This window comes from Fukomys damarensis, unplaced genomic scaffold (assembly GCF_012274545.1).
Source record: "Fukomys damarensis isolate Sample0158 unplaced genomic scaffold, DMR_v1.0_HiC HiC_scaffold_23, whole genome shotgun sequence".
Taxonomy (NCBI): Eukaryota; Metazoa; Chordata; class Mammalia; order Rodentia; family Bathyergidae; genus Fukomys; species Fukomys damarensis.
The window spans coordinates 37,197,162-37,214,100 of record NW_022900935.1 but is presented as its reverse complement, the minus strand read 5'-3'; the positions used below and the strand labels follow the sequence as shown (position 1 = coordinate 37,214,100).

Below are 16,939 nucleotides of genomic sequence, written 5' to 3'. Positions count from 1 at the left end.
GAAGATCTTAAGATGCAGGTAGCATGAGATGTCTTCTGTTCATAAAGACAGGAAATTCAACAAGGGGCCAGTGGAAAAAAACTAAGTGGTGAGATCATTGTACAGTCAGATAAAATCAAGTCCTGTGCGGGAGCATTATGTACTGAAAATAATCAGCGTAGAGATGGTTCTGGATCCCAAGACTGTCATTTGGTAGATGCGAGATCTCCTGCAAAGTTATTTTTCCTGAGCCTCACCTAAATCTATAAGATAAACCTATAAGATACAAAGAAAATTTATCCTGAGAAGGAATACATTTTAAAAGTGGCCAATGGTGTAATATACAATTGTTGCTAACTGAGCATTTTATCCTTTTTATTATAATAATTAAGACTCAGAGCTTCCTTTCTTATACATAATTGTCCACCACAGGGCTGTAAGTAAAAGTTGAAGTAATGCTAGTAAGGAAATTATGTTAGAAACAGCAGTGTTACAGTGACTGGAGGGCTGAGTGTCTTAAATGTCCTTTCACATTTAACATTCTGTAACTACAGGATTTTGTCATAGATTTTCCAGCGATGTCTGGCAGGTTACAGATGCCTGCTCAGGGGAGGTGGCTTACTGGGGGAATGTCCTGCATGGCTGTGCCTTTCTGTCTCCTCCCTTGATTTCTCTCTGCTTCCCACCATGCCATGAGCTGCATCCCCGGTACCATGCACCTCTGCCATGTCACCATGGCCCAGAGCCACCTAACCATGGATAGAAACCTCTACAAATTGTGAGCAGAAATGAAAACCATTCTTCCTAAGTTGTGAATGTCAGGCATGAAGGCAATCAGGCTTGATACATCACTCTGGTAATGTAAGTGATTTCTTAGGACTGGAACATGTTTCATAATTTCCCAGGATGAGGTAAAAAACAGGCTTGAAGACAAAGCCTGAGAGTGTCTGCTTACCTTTGGCAGGTGGTATCCACCCAAAGTGGTATCAACAGTCACTTCCCTGGGACCATTCAGAGGAACGATGTTGCCCATTCTCAGCACCTCATGGATGACAGCATTGGTATAGGGCATGGACTCTCTGTTGGCCAAGCTCGGCTGCTGCCCCTGGCCAATCACTCTGTCAATCTCAGCGTGTACTTTTTCTGGAAGAGAAGGGGGTGTGAAGTGTTTCTTAACATTTTATGATTTCTTATACACATATGAGCATGTTCTATAAGAGCTTCCCTGATGGATTTTAGCTAAGTCAGTGCACAAATAAATGGATCTTTCCCCTTTTCAGGGCTTATTTACAAAATGGCCAGTGCTCTAAAGTTCCTGGACCTGGGTGGCCTAAGGAACTGGATATTCAGGCTGAGCACAGCTAAGTTCACAGTAGGGTCAGGTCTTGTTGAGGCTGCTATGATAAAGTTCCCTAAAGTGGCTGGCTTAGAAACTGTAGAATTCCATTTCTTAGATCTGGATCCTGGGGAATACAAGATCTAATCCCCATCAAACTTGGTGCCTGGTGGGACCACATTCTCACTCATGCACTGTACCTCCTTTCTGTGTGCTAACATGAGCCAAGGACCAACACAGCTCTCTGAAACCTCTTTTTTAATTCATTTTATTATTCTAGGAAAATAGTCCCACTCGGGAGAGCTGATCACATCAAAGGCCCCCATTTCCCTCTATCATCACATTGTTAATTCGGTGTCAACACATGGGTTTCATGGGGAAGACAGAGGAGAATGATAGACTCTAATTTCTTGAGGAGATTTATGAGTTGAGGGTGGAGAGAAAATTCTTGCTCTATGTCACTGTTGCTGCAAGCTACTAAAGGCTTTCCAGTCTCGATTTTCCTGTCTCATTAATGAGGATAAGTATATCTTCATTTTGAAGATTCTTTGAGATCTACCCACATTGATTTAGGTTGGGATCCAGTACAATTACAAAAACCCGTATTTGTGACCCAGTATGTTTCCTTCTTTTTATACATTAATAGGGCAGGAGTTCAGCTGAATACTTGGTTGTTCAATTGAAAACTACATTTCCCATGTGCTCTTTTCATGAAATGTGGCCATGTCACTTGGTTAGGGTGGATGGAATGTATGCTGAAGAGATGTTTCCTTTTTCAACAAACTTCAGAGGAAAGGTGTTTGCCGCCTCTTCCTTTCTTGCTTCTTGGTGTGGACAGGGAGTCTTGCCGCTGATTGTATTGGAGAATGAGAATAGAGGCCTCATTCTAGACCCGACAGAGGGACAGCTGAAAGGTCTTTGGAATTCCAAGGGCTCTACAAACCTTACTGTTCTTTTCCTCAAGAGAGACTCCAACTCATAGCATTTGTTGACTGTCCATTTTTGAGGAGGAAGGTTAATCAAGGTACCATGCTTTTAATTTGGTAAATATATACAACTTAAAATATATCATCTAAATCATTTTAACTTAGGGTCAATTAATTTTACATATATTCATATTACTGTGCAGTCCATCTCTGAAATTTTTCACGTTTCAGAATTGAAACTCTACATTTATAAAGGAAGCCTCATTTCCTACTTGCCCAACACATGGCTTCCACAAATCTCCACTGAGTCACACTGAATATCACAACTCTAAATAACTCATAGACGTGTAATTGTGCAGCATATAGGTTACTGTGGCTGGTTTATTAACAATGATCTTGCTATAGCATACCTCAGAATTTGAATCCTTTTTAAGATTGAATACTGTTCTATTCCATGTGTATTCCACATTTTGTTTACTCCTTTGTGGTTGAGAAACACAGGTTACTTCCACCTCTTAGCTATTGGAAATTCTGCTGCTATTAACACAGGTGTAAACTCATATAATATTAATTGGTTCTTATTTTGGATCCTTTATTGCAGAAGCCCATAGATCAACTTGACTGGTGTAAGAACCACCTGGCATGTTAGTAAAGCCCACTTCTAGGTGTGACCAGGTATGACTGACACATAGGGTGGCAAACTCAGCGGGATCAACCCATCCTGGATAGAATTTGAAAAGAGGGGAAAGAAGAAGGAAGCATCCCCATTTTGGAAGAACTCAAGTCTTGGCTCTTGCCTTTACTCAGGGCTGTCTGGTTCCTCCAGCCTTCCCATGCAGGCTTATATTGATGCCTCTGCAGTGGGCTTCTGGGCCTTTGACCTATGCCTAGTTTTGTATCCTTGATACCTCCTGTTCTGAGGCTTCTGTCTCTTGGCTTTTAAGTTACTGGATCCTCCAATTTTCAATTTTTCAGCTTACAGATGATCATGGTAAGTTCTTCTGCCTCTAGCCCTGTAGGCTCACCTAATAATCCCTTGCATAATCCTGCATATATATTTTTTATTCTGTTCCCCAAGAGAATCCTAAGGCAACAAACTAACTCAGAAGTTTTATACTTCCTTTTTTAAAAAAAATAAACTCCTCAGGTAGAAGTGCATTTTACATCATGATCCAAGACACATATACACAAATAAATACAGTATAAATCATCACTTTTATACCAATATATGGAATGGATAGTATGAAGAAAGCTATCCATACACATGGGAAGCACTGTGATCTCATCTATTCTCTGTTTATCTTAGGGAGAAAAAGTTGGTTTGATCCACAAATCTCGTTCTACCCCTCTTTCTTAAACTCTGATCCACACTTTGGAAAATTTCATCATGAGAGTCTCCATCCACCACCTGCTCAATGGGCTCTGAAAGCGGTACGAACAAAAGTGAGAACAGCCACTGGGCTGGGAGGGATGAGAGTCTGCGGGGTTGTTATGAGAATACTGCATGATAAGCACATTTGTTGAGTTGCTTTAAGTCATTTCTGGCATAAGAAAATGCTAACAACCTCTGAGCTTGTAATACCAAAGAGTAGTAGATAATATTGAGGTCAATAATTACATTCCATGCAGAAACTGGGGAAGTAGCTTCATGGCAGAGAGAACAGCAACTGTCAGGCTTGGGGCGTAAATAAGGACAGTGACAAGAGAACAGAATGCACTTTAGGGAAGCCCCCATACAGCAACAGTGCAGTGGGGATGAGGTGGGGTAGACAGAAAAAAGAAGTTTAGAGGCCACTGCATTGCACACTAGGACTTCAGACACCATTCAGTATAGAGAAACAAAGTGAAGGCATCATTAAAAAAAGGAGGCTATGAGAGGATTTCCAACTGAGACTTCTGGTCGTTCTTGAAATTTATCACAATAGCATGGACTTCACTGTTTCCCCTGGACTCAGAGCTCACTGAGGGCAGGAACTCATGACAGCACTTGTACTATGTGGACCAGTCACAATCCTGACAGTAAACTCGAAGCATGAGCCCACACCCAAGGAGATAGCACCTCAGGACCGTGCTGCCTGCCTTTCTATCTGCCAAGCTGTCCTGCTTTCCAGGAGCACCGCTTGGCCTGGTCAGGAGTACACAGTGCATGCTTACCTTGGACTTCCGGGTAGAGGGCCATGTATAGCAGACCCCAGCGGAGTACCGAGGATGTTGTCTCAGTCCCAGCGAAAAAGAGGTCCAGAGTGATAAATATGAGGTTTTCTTCATCAAAACTAGAGGTGGTCTTGTCTGGGTGCTAGACAGGACAGCACTGATTAGGGTTCATTCAGAGAATCAGTGGTTGACACCAAACAATAGCAAAAGGATTGAAGGAAAGGGGAGAAGGAGAAACTATACACTTTTGCCTTTGTCAAGAAGCAGCACTATCACTAGTGTCCACCTGTACCTACTGCTGGAAGTTAAGATCAATTCTCCAGCACTCAGTGCTTCAAAATAAAGACAACTGAGGCCACACAGATCTTTGATAGGCACTGCCCATGACAGCAAGCAGACCACAGCTGACCCAGGCATGCTGTGACCATCTATCAGCTCCTAGCCAGAGCCGCAGAAGATTGGACAAACTGACCAAACTGATCCGGGATGAGGACGACGCCCCAGGAGAAAAGGGAGCATCAAGACGAACAGTGCACTGGAACCCCAGGCCCTGGGGCTGCCTCCAGCAGAAACCAGAGGGATGACTGCTTTTTGCATCTAGCAATGTAAACAAGGGCACACCAAGCTTGAATAGTAAACACAGTCTGGGGTAAATGAACAGAATGGCTTCTGGTGGAAAGCACCTCAACAGCCCATAAGCAGTGGTTCTGCCACCTGCCTGGCAATTACAAGGTCCCAAGTTCGATCCCCAGTACCAAAAAAAAAAAAAAAAAGAAAGAAATATAAATAAATAAATAAATGAAAATGCCCATAGGCCTAAAACTGGGTGGAGAAAATAGTGCCTGGCTGTATTTAAAGACTGCAGGAATTGAAAAGAAACCACTCATTCAGAAACATGGAAGAATTTGTCATCTGACTTAATCACTAAAAATTTTTAACTAGAGCCTGGGATTTAGCTCAACAGCACCATGCCTGCCTGGCAAGTGCAAGGTCCTGAGCTTGATCTATGATCCAGCAAAAAAAAAAAAGTTTTTAAAAAAACTATCTTTAGTTATTATCTTTCTTTCATTAGTTTTTTGGGGGGATATGGTTTTCTAAAAGAAAAAAGACTTCTATTGTATTTTTTTCTTTTAGTTTTTTTTTCTGCCTTTTTTTACTTCGATTTTTTCTTAGAATCTTCTTGTTCATTCTCTCCTGTAACTGTTTTCTAACATTATTAATCTCCTTTTACTCCTCAATATGGCTCCATCTCACTTTTCCGTCGTCCATCTCATATGCCACAGATTTTAAAAATTTAATCCCTTTTCCTTCTCCAGTTCCTCACGCCCTGTATGTTATGGCTCATGTCTAGATGTCCCCCAAAGTCTCATGCAGTGATAGGCAGGGATTTTACAAGGGCAGCTGATCTAGAGTGTGTGATACTGGGAGTGATTCATGGTGCAACTTTAGGCTCTAGGGTACTAGGATTAAGGGTGTGAATGCTGCACACTTTAAGTTGTCAGGATAAGATAAAAGGGACAGAAAGAACTGTGGTGAACTCTTGGTTGTTTTGCTACTTTCTGCTCACCAGGAAGTGTTCTCCTCTGTGATGCCAGCATGCCTTGGAGCCAGTGAAATCTGGACTGAAACCTTTACAAACTGAGCTAAATAAACCTTTCCTAATTTAGCTTGTGGGTGGGGGTATTTCGTTTCAGAAAGGAGAGAAGTAACTAAAACCTGCTACTTTTATTAGCATAACTATTAAGTTTTGTGAATCTCTAGACAGTTCACATATTTATGCTATTATTGATGAATACTGTTCTGATGTTTGTGGAAGGAAAGTTCAGTAGATATTTACTGTGAATCAATACTAGGCTAGCATTTTGTTTGTGTAGTGTTCATATTATAATTATGGTTCTCTTTTCTAGGGTTCAGAACAGTACATTATTGATCCTTATGGTTTGTGAATATCCAGTTTGTCCTTAACGCTATTACTATTGCTGATTTTTTTGAGGGGTGGTACTGGGGATCAAATTTAGGACATTGCACTTACGAGGCAGGCGGTGGCACCACTGAGCTAAATCCCTGGTTCACTATTGCTGATTTTTTTTTTTAATTGAGTTTATTGGTACATTTAGGGATACAGTACAGTTACATTCATTGTTGGGATCATGTACCTTTACATGGCAAGTCTTGATTCTCATTTTTTTCCCCTTACCTCTGCCCTCCCTTCACCCCCTCCTCCCCTCCCCATCTACAAACACTTTATTTTCATCTTTTCATTCTCTCACATTTTTTTCTTTTCCCTTTTTGTTCTTCCCCTACGTATCACACCTTCCCTACACCTTTAGCTGCTGATTTTAATACTATAGAAAGTTGACATAGTTGATGCTGTTATTCTCAGGATGCCAATATCTGGATTTCCTGAAGGTCATCATTAACAATACCGCAGCCGATACCAGAAGAACTGGGTACTGGACCAAATATGCCACAACCTTTCCTCCGAGAGAAATGAAGGTGATTGAGTCCTGTGACAGAGGAGAAGGCCAATAGTCACACTAAGATGGAACCACCAAGAAGTAGACCTTAACTAAAGAGGTCTGATCAAAAGCAGAAAAGCTTACCAAGCCATAAGCTTTTCTACACACACACAGACACACACACACACACACACACACACACACACACAAACACACACAGAAACAGGGGAAGACAAGGCAACAAATGTCTCCAAAGACTCCCAACTCCACTAAAGCTGGTTCATGGGGCATCAAAGGGGAGAAAATCAAAAACCACACACTTGAATTATTGAAAAAGATAACAGCAGAGATAACAAAATAGTTCAATAAAGCATTTAGCAATATCACACATGACATAAGTAAACTGTTAATGGGCTACTTAAACAAGATGATCAGCGTGTCTGCAGAAGATGCTAATAGATAGCTAGCAAGGCAAATAAAATGATTCAAAACCAATGTGGAAAAGAATAAAACTCCATAAAAAGGTGATAAAGAGAAATTCAGGAGATTAAAAATTTTATTGTTAGTATGGGCAGTGTAATTGATCAACGTTGAGGACAGTGTCAAAACTAGAAGGCAGAACTGTTCTGGGTAACTAATGACAGACAGCTTAAAAACAATAAGAAAACATGAAAAATTGATGCAACATCTCCTAGATAAAAAAATCAGAAAGAGCACAAAGGGCATAAATGCATGTTTAACAAAATAATAACAGAAAACTAAGTGAGGCATAGAAAACCAGAAATAGCCATGATCAGAAATGTACCTGTTTGAGACACGTCATAGACAAAATCCTGCAAGTCTAACCTAAGAATAGTATCAAGAGGTCAGGGTAAAGCAGCAAATTACTTCTAAGAGCAAATTCATTGAAATTACTGCAGACTTTTCAACACATCCTCAAAGCCAGGAGAGCTTGGAGTGAAGTCTTGTGAGCTCTAAAGGAAAACAAATTCCAACCCAGGCTGGTATATTCTGTAAAAGCTATCTTTCAAAATTGGTGGAGAAATGCAGAATTTCCATGATAAAGACCACCTGATGCAAGGATAAAATAAGTCAACACCATTCGGTAATAGCTTTCAATGTGACTAGTCCAGATTCCCCGGTCAAAACACAGACTGACAGTATGGACCAAGAAACTAAATCCAATGGCTGCCACACAAATGGAACACATTTAACCAAAATAAACTCATAGACTGAAAGTCTAGTTCATGGTCATTGGACTGTTTCATATTTGTGCAAGATTCCTTTTTGTTCTGAAGCTGATGGCGTCTTGCCTGGAATGATCTGTTGTATAAATAGGAACTAAGCCAGATTTTTAGGGATATTCATACTGTTATGAGGGTAAGAGAATTTGGAGAAAGATGTGAAGTCTTGGGAAGATGTCTTTCAGACTTTTCCTTACATAGATAACAATTGTACATATATGCATCAAACACCACCATACCCAACTTTAGAAAACAAACATTTGCGTATATAGAAAATCAGATAAACACAAAAACAATTTTAGTAGGGACCTCATCACTTCACTACCACAAGCGGACTGAGCAAATAATCTCTTCAATATGCTCTTAAATAATCAATGTGTTACAGAAGAAATTAAGGAAGGAATAAGACATTCTTTCAATCTAACATATGCCACTAGTACAACTCTTCAGAATGTATGGCACAGGAGAGAAGCAGAGAAAAGTTCTCGGCTTTGAATCCCCCACATGATAAAAACAGAGTGAGCTAAATAACCAACCTAACTATGCAACTTCAAGCCCTAGGAAAACAAGAACAATCCAAACCCCAAACTAGTAAAAGCATTATTAAGGTCACAGTAGAAATGAATGAAGTTCAGATCAGAAAACAATTTAAATCAATGAATTGAAGAGTTGGTTCTTCAAAACAATTAAAAAAATAATAGACAAACCCTTGGCCAATCTAAAAAGAAAACTAAGGAAAACCCACAATTAGAAATGAAAAAGTTGAAATCACAATGAACACTGCCTAAATCAAGATTATCAATGACTACTTTGCAGAACTATGAGCCAAAAAATTGGAGAATTCAGAAGAAATGGATAGATTCTATGATATGTATGAATTTTCAAAATCAAACCAAAAAGATTAAAAAACTTGAGTCATCCAATAACAGGCAATGAAATCGAAGCATTAAAAAAATACCTAACAACCAAGAAAAGCCCAGGTCCAAGTGGATGCATTGCTGAATTCTACAACAACTTCAGAGCAGATCACACACCAAGACTGCTGAAGCTCTTCAGTGAAATCAAAAGCAAGGGAGTACTCCCACAGTCATTTCTGGAAGCTTGGCATTACCCTGATTCCAAAACTAGATAAGGATCCCACCAATAAAGATAACTACACACAGATCTTATTGAATACAGATGCAAAAGCCTTAACAAGATACAGGCAAACAGAATGCCTGCCACAAATCCTCCACTGGATTATTCATCATGAGTAAGTAGGCTTTAGGGATGCAAGGATGGTTCAACATATGCAGTAAAAAATGTAATACATCACGTAAAGAGAAGGAAAAACTAAAATCACATCATATCAATACATGCACAAAATAGCCACATCTTTTCATGTAGTAAACACTAAAGATAACACATATAAGTGGACCTTATCTAAATCTGGTAAATGCTATTTATGACACACCTATTGCTATCATCATATTAAATGGGGAAAAACTAAAAGTTTCTCTCTAAAATTAAAGGCAAAAAATGGATGTTTACTGTCACCAGTCTTGTTTAACATAGTATTCAAAACATTAGGAAAAGCAACCAGACAAGGAAAAAATATGTATAGGAAAGAAACAAGGAAAATTATCATTATTTGCAAATGATATGATTCTCTAAATACAGACAGAAAAATTCCAGGAAAAGATTCTTAGAATTAATAAAATGCAAGAAATTCAACAATGTAGCAAGATACAAAATTAACACAGAAAAATCAGTGGCTTTCCTGTACATCTGTACCGAATCCACTGAAAATGATACTAGGTTAAACAATGCCATTTAAAATAGCACTGAAAAGATTAAGTAGTTTTGAACTAACCTAACCAAGGAAGTGAAGGACCTCTGCAATGAAAACTACAGTACTCTGAAAAAGGAAGTCAAAGTGGACATCAGAAAACTGACGTTTCTGGATAGAACCAATATAGTGAAAATGGCTGTATTTCAAATATTGATAGAATTCATGCAATCCCAATCAAAATACCAAAAGCATTCTTCACAGAAATAAAAGAAAAATTTGAAAATTCGTATGGATACAGAATAGCTTGAGAACAGCAAAACCCATTCTGGGTAACAAGAACAAACTGGGAGGGCTCAAAATGCTGCACTTGAAGCTATGTTTCAAAGCTATCAAGGTAAAAACAGCATGGGGCTGGCACAAAAACATGCATGAGGACCAGTGGAACAGACTAGAGGATGGAGAACCAACTGCAAGAACATTCAATCATTTGATCTTCAATGGCACATCCAACATGTAGAGCAGAAAAAAGAAAACATCTTTAATAAATGGCGTCAGGAAAACTGGCTATCCACGAGCAGAACACAGACTCTAGAAACATATCTACCACCATGTTCTAGGCTACAATAAAAATACATCCAGGAACTAAATGTCAAAACAGAAACACTCAAACTGGTGGAAGAGAAAACAGGTGAAATTCTTGAAGTCAGAAGAAGGACTTTCTGAAAATAGCCACAGTACAGAGGATGCAGTACTAAGAATCATGGTACCCTATAGTATAAAAAAGTCCTGACAGTGAAGGGATCAACCAAAAGAGTGATGAGAAAAGCTACAGAATGGAAATTATATTTTCTTCAGCTACCTTTTGAGATTACTTTTAAGTTTATTGGTACATTTTAGGTACACAGTACAGTTACATTCGTCATTGGGATCTTGTACCTTTACATGACAGGTCTTGTTTCTCATGTTTTCCCCTGTCCTTGCCCTCCCTTCGCGCCCTCCAACCCTCCCTATTTACAAACACTTTATTTCCATTCTTTCATTTTCTCATTTTTTCTTTTCCTTTATTACCTTTCCCCTACCCATCTCACTTTCCCTACACATTTAGCCCCTTTCTTCCTATTTCACATTGTCAATTGTCTCATTAGGATCTTACATACTATTATAGTTTTTCACACCAGAGAAACTATTCAGTATATACTCATGTGTGACTAACTTACTTCACTTAGGAGTATATCCTCAATATGTATCCATTTTCCTATGAATGAATCTAATTTCTCATTCTTTATGGCTGAGTAGTATTCCATTTTATAGAAAAACCACATCTTCTTTACCCAGTTTCCAAATGACGGGCAAGTGGGCAGTTTTAGCTATTACAAATGTGCCACTATAAACATAGGTGTGCATATATCTCTGTGATATGATTCTTTTAATTCTTTTAGAAAAATACTCAGTAGAGGGATGGCTGGGTCAAATGGAACCTCTAGTCCCAGCTCTTTGAGGAATCTCCATATTGATTTCCATAGTGGTTGCACCAATCTGCACTCCCACCAACAATGGAGAAGGGTTCCTTTAACCCCACAACCCTGCTAACATTTCTTATTATGTGATTTCTTGATAGCAGCCATTCTTTGTGGGGTGAGGTGGAATCTCAGTGTTGTTTTTATCTGCATCTCAAATGATCAGTGATGTGGAACATTTTTTCATATATTTATTTGCTGCTTTTACTTCTTTGTATGAGAAATGTCTGTTCATTTCAGCTGCCCATTTTTGAATTGGGTCTTTATATTGGGGGGGCTGATTGTTTTGAGTTCTTTATATATTCTAGATAATAGTACTTTGTCTGAGGAGCAGCTGGTAAAAATTTTTTGCTACATTGTAGGTTGTCTTTTAGTTCTGTTGATGGTTTCTTTTGCAGTGCAGAAGCTTTTTAATAAGATGAGATCCCAGTGGCTGATTCTTTCTGCTAGCTCCCGTGCTACTGAGGATTTGTTCATAAAGTCTTTTCCTACACCAATATCTTCAAGAGTTCTGCCTAACTTATCTTCCATCAAGTTTAGTGTTTCTTTTTTAATACTTAGATCTTTAACCCACTTGGATTTTAGTTTAGTGCATGGTGGAAGATAAGGGTCTAGTTTTAATCTTTGGCAGGTTGAGATCCAGTTTTTCCAACACCATTTATTAAAGAGACTATCTTGCCTCCAGTGAGGATGGTTGGCTCCTTTGTCAAAGATGAGGTAGCTGAGTAAGTACATCTGGAGTTGTTTTTGTGTCTTCCAGTCTGTTCCACTAATCCTCACGTCTGTTTCTTTGCTAGCACCATGCTGTTTTTATCACAGTGGCTTTGTAGTATAGTTTCAAATTGGGAATTCTTATACCCCCTGCCATGTCTCTGTTGCCTAGGATGGCTTTTGTTATTCTAGGTCTCTTATGCTTCCAAATGAATTTTTTGGATTATTTTTTCTAGTTCTGTGAAACACAGTGTTGGAATTTCAATTGACATTGCATTGAATGTATATAGCAGTTTTGGTAGTATGGCCATTTTCACTATGTTGATTGTTCCTACCAGGAGCAGGGGCTATCTTTCATTTTCTTACATTCTCTTCGATCTCTTTTTTCAGAGTGCTATAGTTTTCAGTGTAGAGTTCTTTTGCTTGTTTTGTTAGGTTGATTCCTAGATACTTCATTTTTTGGATGCTATTGTGAAAGGACTGTTTCCCTAATTTTTCTCTCAGTGAGTCTGTTATTTGTGTATAAGAAGGCTATTGATTTTTGGGTGTTGACCTTGTATCCAGCTACTCTGCTAAAAGTGTCAAATAAGCCTAGAAGTCTTTTGGTGGATTTTTTTTCGGTCTTCAATGTAGAGTATCATATCATCAGCAAATAATGACAGTTTAACTTCTTCCTTTCCTATCTTTATCACTTTAATTTCTTTCTCTTGCCTAATTGCCGTGGCTAATTTTCCAGAACTATATTAAAGAGGAGTGGTGATAATGGGCACCCTTGTCTTGTTCCTGATTTTAATGTGAAGGTTTTCAGTTTTTGGCCCTTTAATATGATGTTGGCTGTTGGTTTTTCATAGATAGTCTTTATTAAGTTGAGGTATAGACCATCTATTCCAAATTTTTGCAGGTTTTTATCAAGAATGGGTGTTGAATTTTGTCAAATGCTTTTTCTGCATCTATCAAGAGGATCATATGGATTTTGTCCTTGACTCTGTTAATATAGTGTATTACATTTATTGACTTATGTATGTTGAACCATCTTTGCATCCCTGGAATAAATCTGACTTGGTCAGATGTATCATCTTCTTGATGATCCTCTGTATTCTGTTTGCTAGTATTTTATTAAGTATTTTTGCATCTATATTCATTAAGGAGATTGGCCTGTAATACTGTTTTTTAGTAGGGCCTTTCCCTGGTTTGAGAACCAAAGTGATACTTGCTTCCAGGAATGAATTTGGAAGTATTGCTTCTCTTTCAATTTCACTGAAAATTTTAAAGAGTAGTGGCAGTAGTTCTTCTCCATATGTCTTGTAAAATTCAGCAGTGAATCCATCAGGACCTGGGCTTTTCTTTGTTGGTAAACTGACAGGTGGCTAATATCTAGAACAAATACAGAACTAAAAACACTTAGATTTTTCATGATAAAAGTCTCAAGGTAAAAATAAAAAACAATTAAAAATGGGCAAGTGAAAGGAATAGAGATGTCATAGGAAAATTATAAATGGTCAATAAATACATGAAAAATGCCCAACTTTGCTGGCCATCAGAGACATAAAAATAAAAACAACACGCGGGTGTGACCTTAACTTTGAAAGAATGACAGTCATAAAAAAACCCTCAAATTATAACAAATGCTGGTGAAGCTGTAGGGATAAAGATACCCTTCTACAATGTTGGTGGGAACATAAACTAACATAACCACTGTGGAAAGATTCCTCCAAAAAGCTGAAATAAGAAATTCCGTTTGACCCACCTATTCCCCTTCTATATATTTTCCAAAACAGTTGAAGAAATCATCTTACAGTAATCTATGCACACCATGTTGGTAGCAGCACAACTCATAGCAGCTAAATCTTGGAAGCAGCTTCTATGTCCTCCAACACATGAGTGGATAAAGAAAACGTGGCACTTCCCTCCACAGAATACTACTTTGTAATCACAAAGATACACGTGATTCATTCAAAGGAAAATGGATGCACCTTTAAAACCATGATATGAAGTGAAATAAATCACACACAAAGATTAATATTGCACAAATTTTCTCATATGAGAAGCGCAAAATATACATTGAGAGCAAAATCTAAGAGAAATAATAGGAAGTCTGGAGCTAGACAGTTCTCAAATAGGAAATGACATCAAGAGATGGAGGGAGGTGCGAAGGAGGTGAGAGACGGGATGAGCAAGGGATTAAGATGCCTTGCACACCTGTACCAACTGCCCACAGTGGAACACAAACATTATACACAGGAAGTATACTAATAAGAAGAGGAAATAAGAAAAATCAAGACAACCATTTACTTGTACCTGTAATTTTGCAGGTTAGGAACACAGCGGGGAAAACGAGATGTGAATGACCAGGTGGGCTTTCCGCATGAGCTGTATCACTTGTCTGATGCATGACCTAGGACACGTCCCTTAACATTGCAGTCCTTCAGTCTCCTGCTTTAAAGTAGACGCACTACCCACACTCTAAAATGACATCATGACTCTTGTGAGATACAAAAGTCCTGCAGCTAATAAATATTTGTGTGACAGCACAAAAAATAAGCTGGGTTCTTCTATGTCCTAATTATGCTCCTAACTCCCTATTACACTACTCCACTTTAAACTTTTCTCATTTCTTTAATAATTCCATGCAATTCTCTCTCATCTTTTTTGCTGTCCTTGGGAGGAATATGTTTTCAAAATATTTCTTAATTTTGATGGTCCCACAGCTGTATACCACATGGTAGGTAAAGACTCCTCCTCTAAGATGAAAATAAAGCTCATCTAAATATTAAGCCAGTGCAGGAAGAAGGAAAAGAAAACCAAATTCCAATTCTACCCACCCCAGGAGGAAAAGTCCACCATCGGAGGAGTCAAAGTTTATGGCACTGCTTCACTAACATCTGCACAGGGCCACTGCACTCAAGGCCATGCATTCAGTTTGGCTTTTTTACTGCTTCTCACCCATAATGTAGAACATGTGTGATAGGGGCAGGATAGTGGCATATGCTCACTCTGAACTTTGGGTTAAGCTCTGGCATCTGAGTTAGCTTTACTCGTGTTTCACAGTGGGGGCTGAGAGAAGAGGCACGGAACTAGGCTCAGTCCCAAGAAATAATGAAATGGACTTCTGAAGCTCAACTGTGATTTTCCCCTTTGTGCATGACGTCTTCACATGTGTATAAAGGAAGAAAATTGCAGTGATGATAAACATTTTAGAACTCTCAATGAGAACAACCAATCCCTTGTGGCTTGAATGCCATGTATTCACCACCACTGGAACACAGGATGTAAAGGCAGCTTACTTGGACATTCTCTGGGCCATAAGCCAAATGTCATTAGACACTTACTTTTATTTCTGATTGTTCCAGCATTACTAGTTCATGACAACCTACAAAGATGAACAACTTCCTCTACTTTTGCTGCCTGTGATGGGCTAAAACATGATCTACTAGGATGTCCTTACTCCAAACTTGTATGTGTTTACAGGCCAAAAGAAACCTTTTAGATGTGATTAATTTAAGTATTTTGATATGGAAAGGTCATCCTCAATAATCCTTATGAGAGATAGGACCTATATTGTCAGACCTAGAGAGAGATGTATGGACGAACTCCAGCTCAGAGAGGAGAGAGGATGCTACACTCCTGATTCTAAAGATCCAGGAAGGAGCCACAAAATGGGGAATGCAGTTGGCTTCCAGGAGGTGGAATAGTCCTGGAAGTGGAGCCTTCCAACCTCCAGAGAAGCTGGCTTGGCCTGCACCTTGACTTTGCCACAGGGAATCTGATCTTCAAATTCTGTCATGCAGAACTTAAGAGGGCACTGTGCTATTGTAATCCACATAGTAGCAGATGCTTGTCAGGGCTGCAATTTGAAACTAGCATGCTGCTCTTGGTTCCTGAAAAACAACACGGAAACCAGCTTTACTTTTCTCACCTGTGCCATTTCCTTGAGGTAAGCATCAATAAAGTCTCTTAGCTCATCGGGATTCCAGTCTCTCCTGTGATTTTCAATCACACGTGAAACAAATGACTTCAGTTCATCCCAGCCTCTGAAGAGAGTATGATGAGGTCCAGGGAGGAATTCCATTATCCGTGGAAGAAAAGTATAGATCTAATGGAGAGAAACAAAGCAATCATGGAGATATCGTGTACCTGCTTTTGCCCTTTGCATGACAGTCTCCTCCTTCCATCTCTTTTATTTGCTCACACCTACACTGTGGGGTCTCTTGGACTCCTCTCTTATCTCTCCTCTCTTACAGGGATTTCAACTTTTCATCCAACATATACTGAGCTTCAGACCACTCCTCACTGCCCCACACTACTGGAAAGCACCACCTTCCCCTTCCTGGATACTTGCAATGTTCTAGTGGTTTCCTGATTCCTCTATTAACCTATTCCCAGCCTACTGCTCTATACAACTGGAAGAGGGATCCTTAAACACTTTGAGCACATAGTTTTATTCCCTGGTTCTCAGTCATCCAATTGCTGTTCCTTATACTTAAGATCAAGGTTATTTCTTGTGCCTAGAAGCCCTATAGAACTGGTCCCTACAGACTGGCCACGTGCTTTCTATCTCTGCCTGTCATCTCTGACTGCACACTCCAGTCACGGAGGCCTCTGGGTCCCATCAAGGGTGTTCCTCAATAAGGCCTTTTGCAGTTGCTGTTTCCTCTGACTAGAAAGCTCTTCCTCTGAAATCTATATAACCTCAGCTCATTTCATGTAGGTGTTAGTCAAATGTCACCTCTTGTATACCTGAGGATCTTGTAAGGAAGAAAGGAGAAAGAAAGAAAGAAAGAAAGAAAGAAAGAAAGAAAGAAAGAAAGAAAGAAAGGAAGGAAGGAAGGAAGGAAGGAAGGA

At 39.2% G+C, this 16,939-nt stretch overlaps 1 protein-coding gene across 1 annotated transcript in view; it reads right to left on the bottom strand.

Moving 5' to 3' along the window:
* LOC104859960 (cytochrome P450 2J2) overlaps positions 1–16,939 on the bottom strand; it is a 40,024-nt gene that overhangs the window by 7,419 nt on the left and 15,666 nt on the right. Inside the window, exons 5-7 of the mRNA XM_010620866.2 lie at positions 16,014–16,190; positions 4,396–4,537; positions 935–1,122 (exon numbers count right to left, since the gene is read on the bottom strand). Of these exons, the coding sequence (XP_010619168.1) occupies positions 935–1,122; positions 4,396–4,537; positions 16,014–16,190 (507 nt within the window). The remainder of the gene's footprint in view (positions 1–934; positions 1,123–4,395; positions 4,538–16,013; positions 16,191–16,939) is intronic.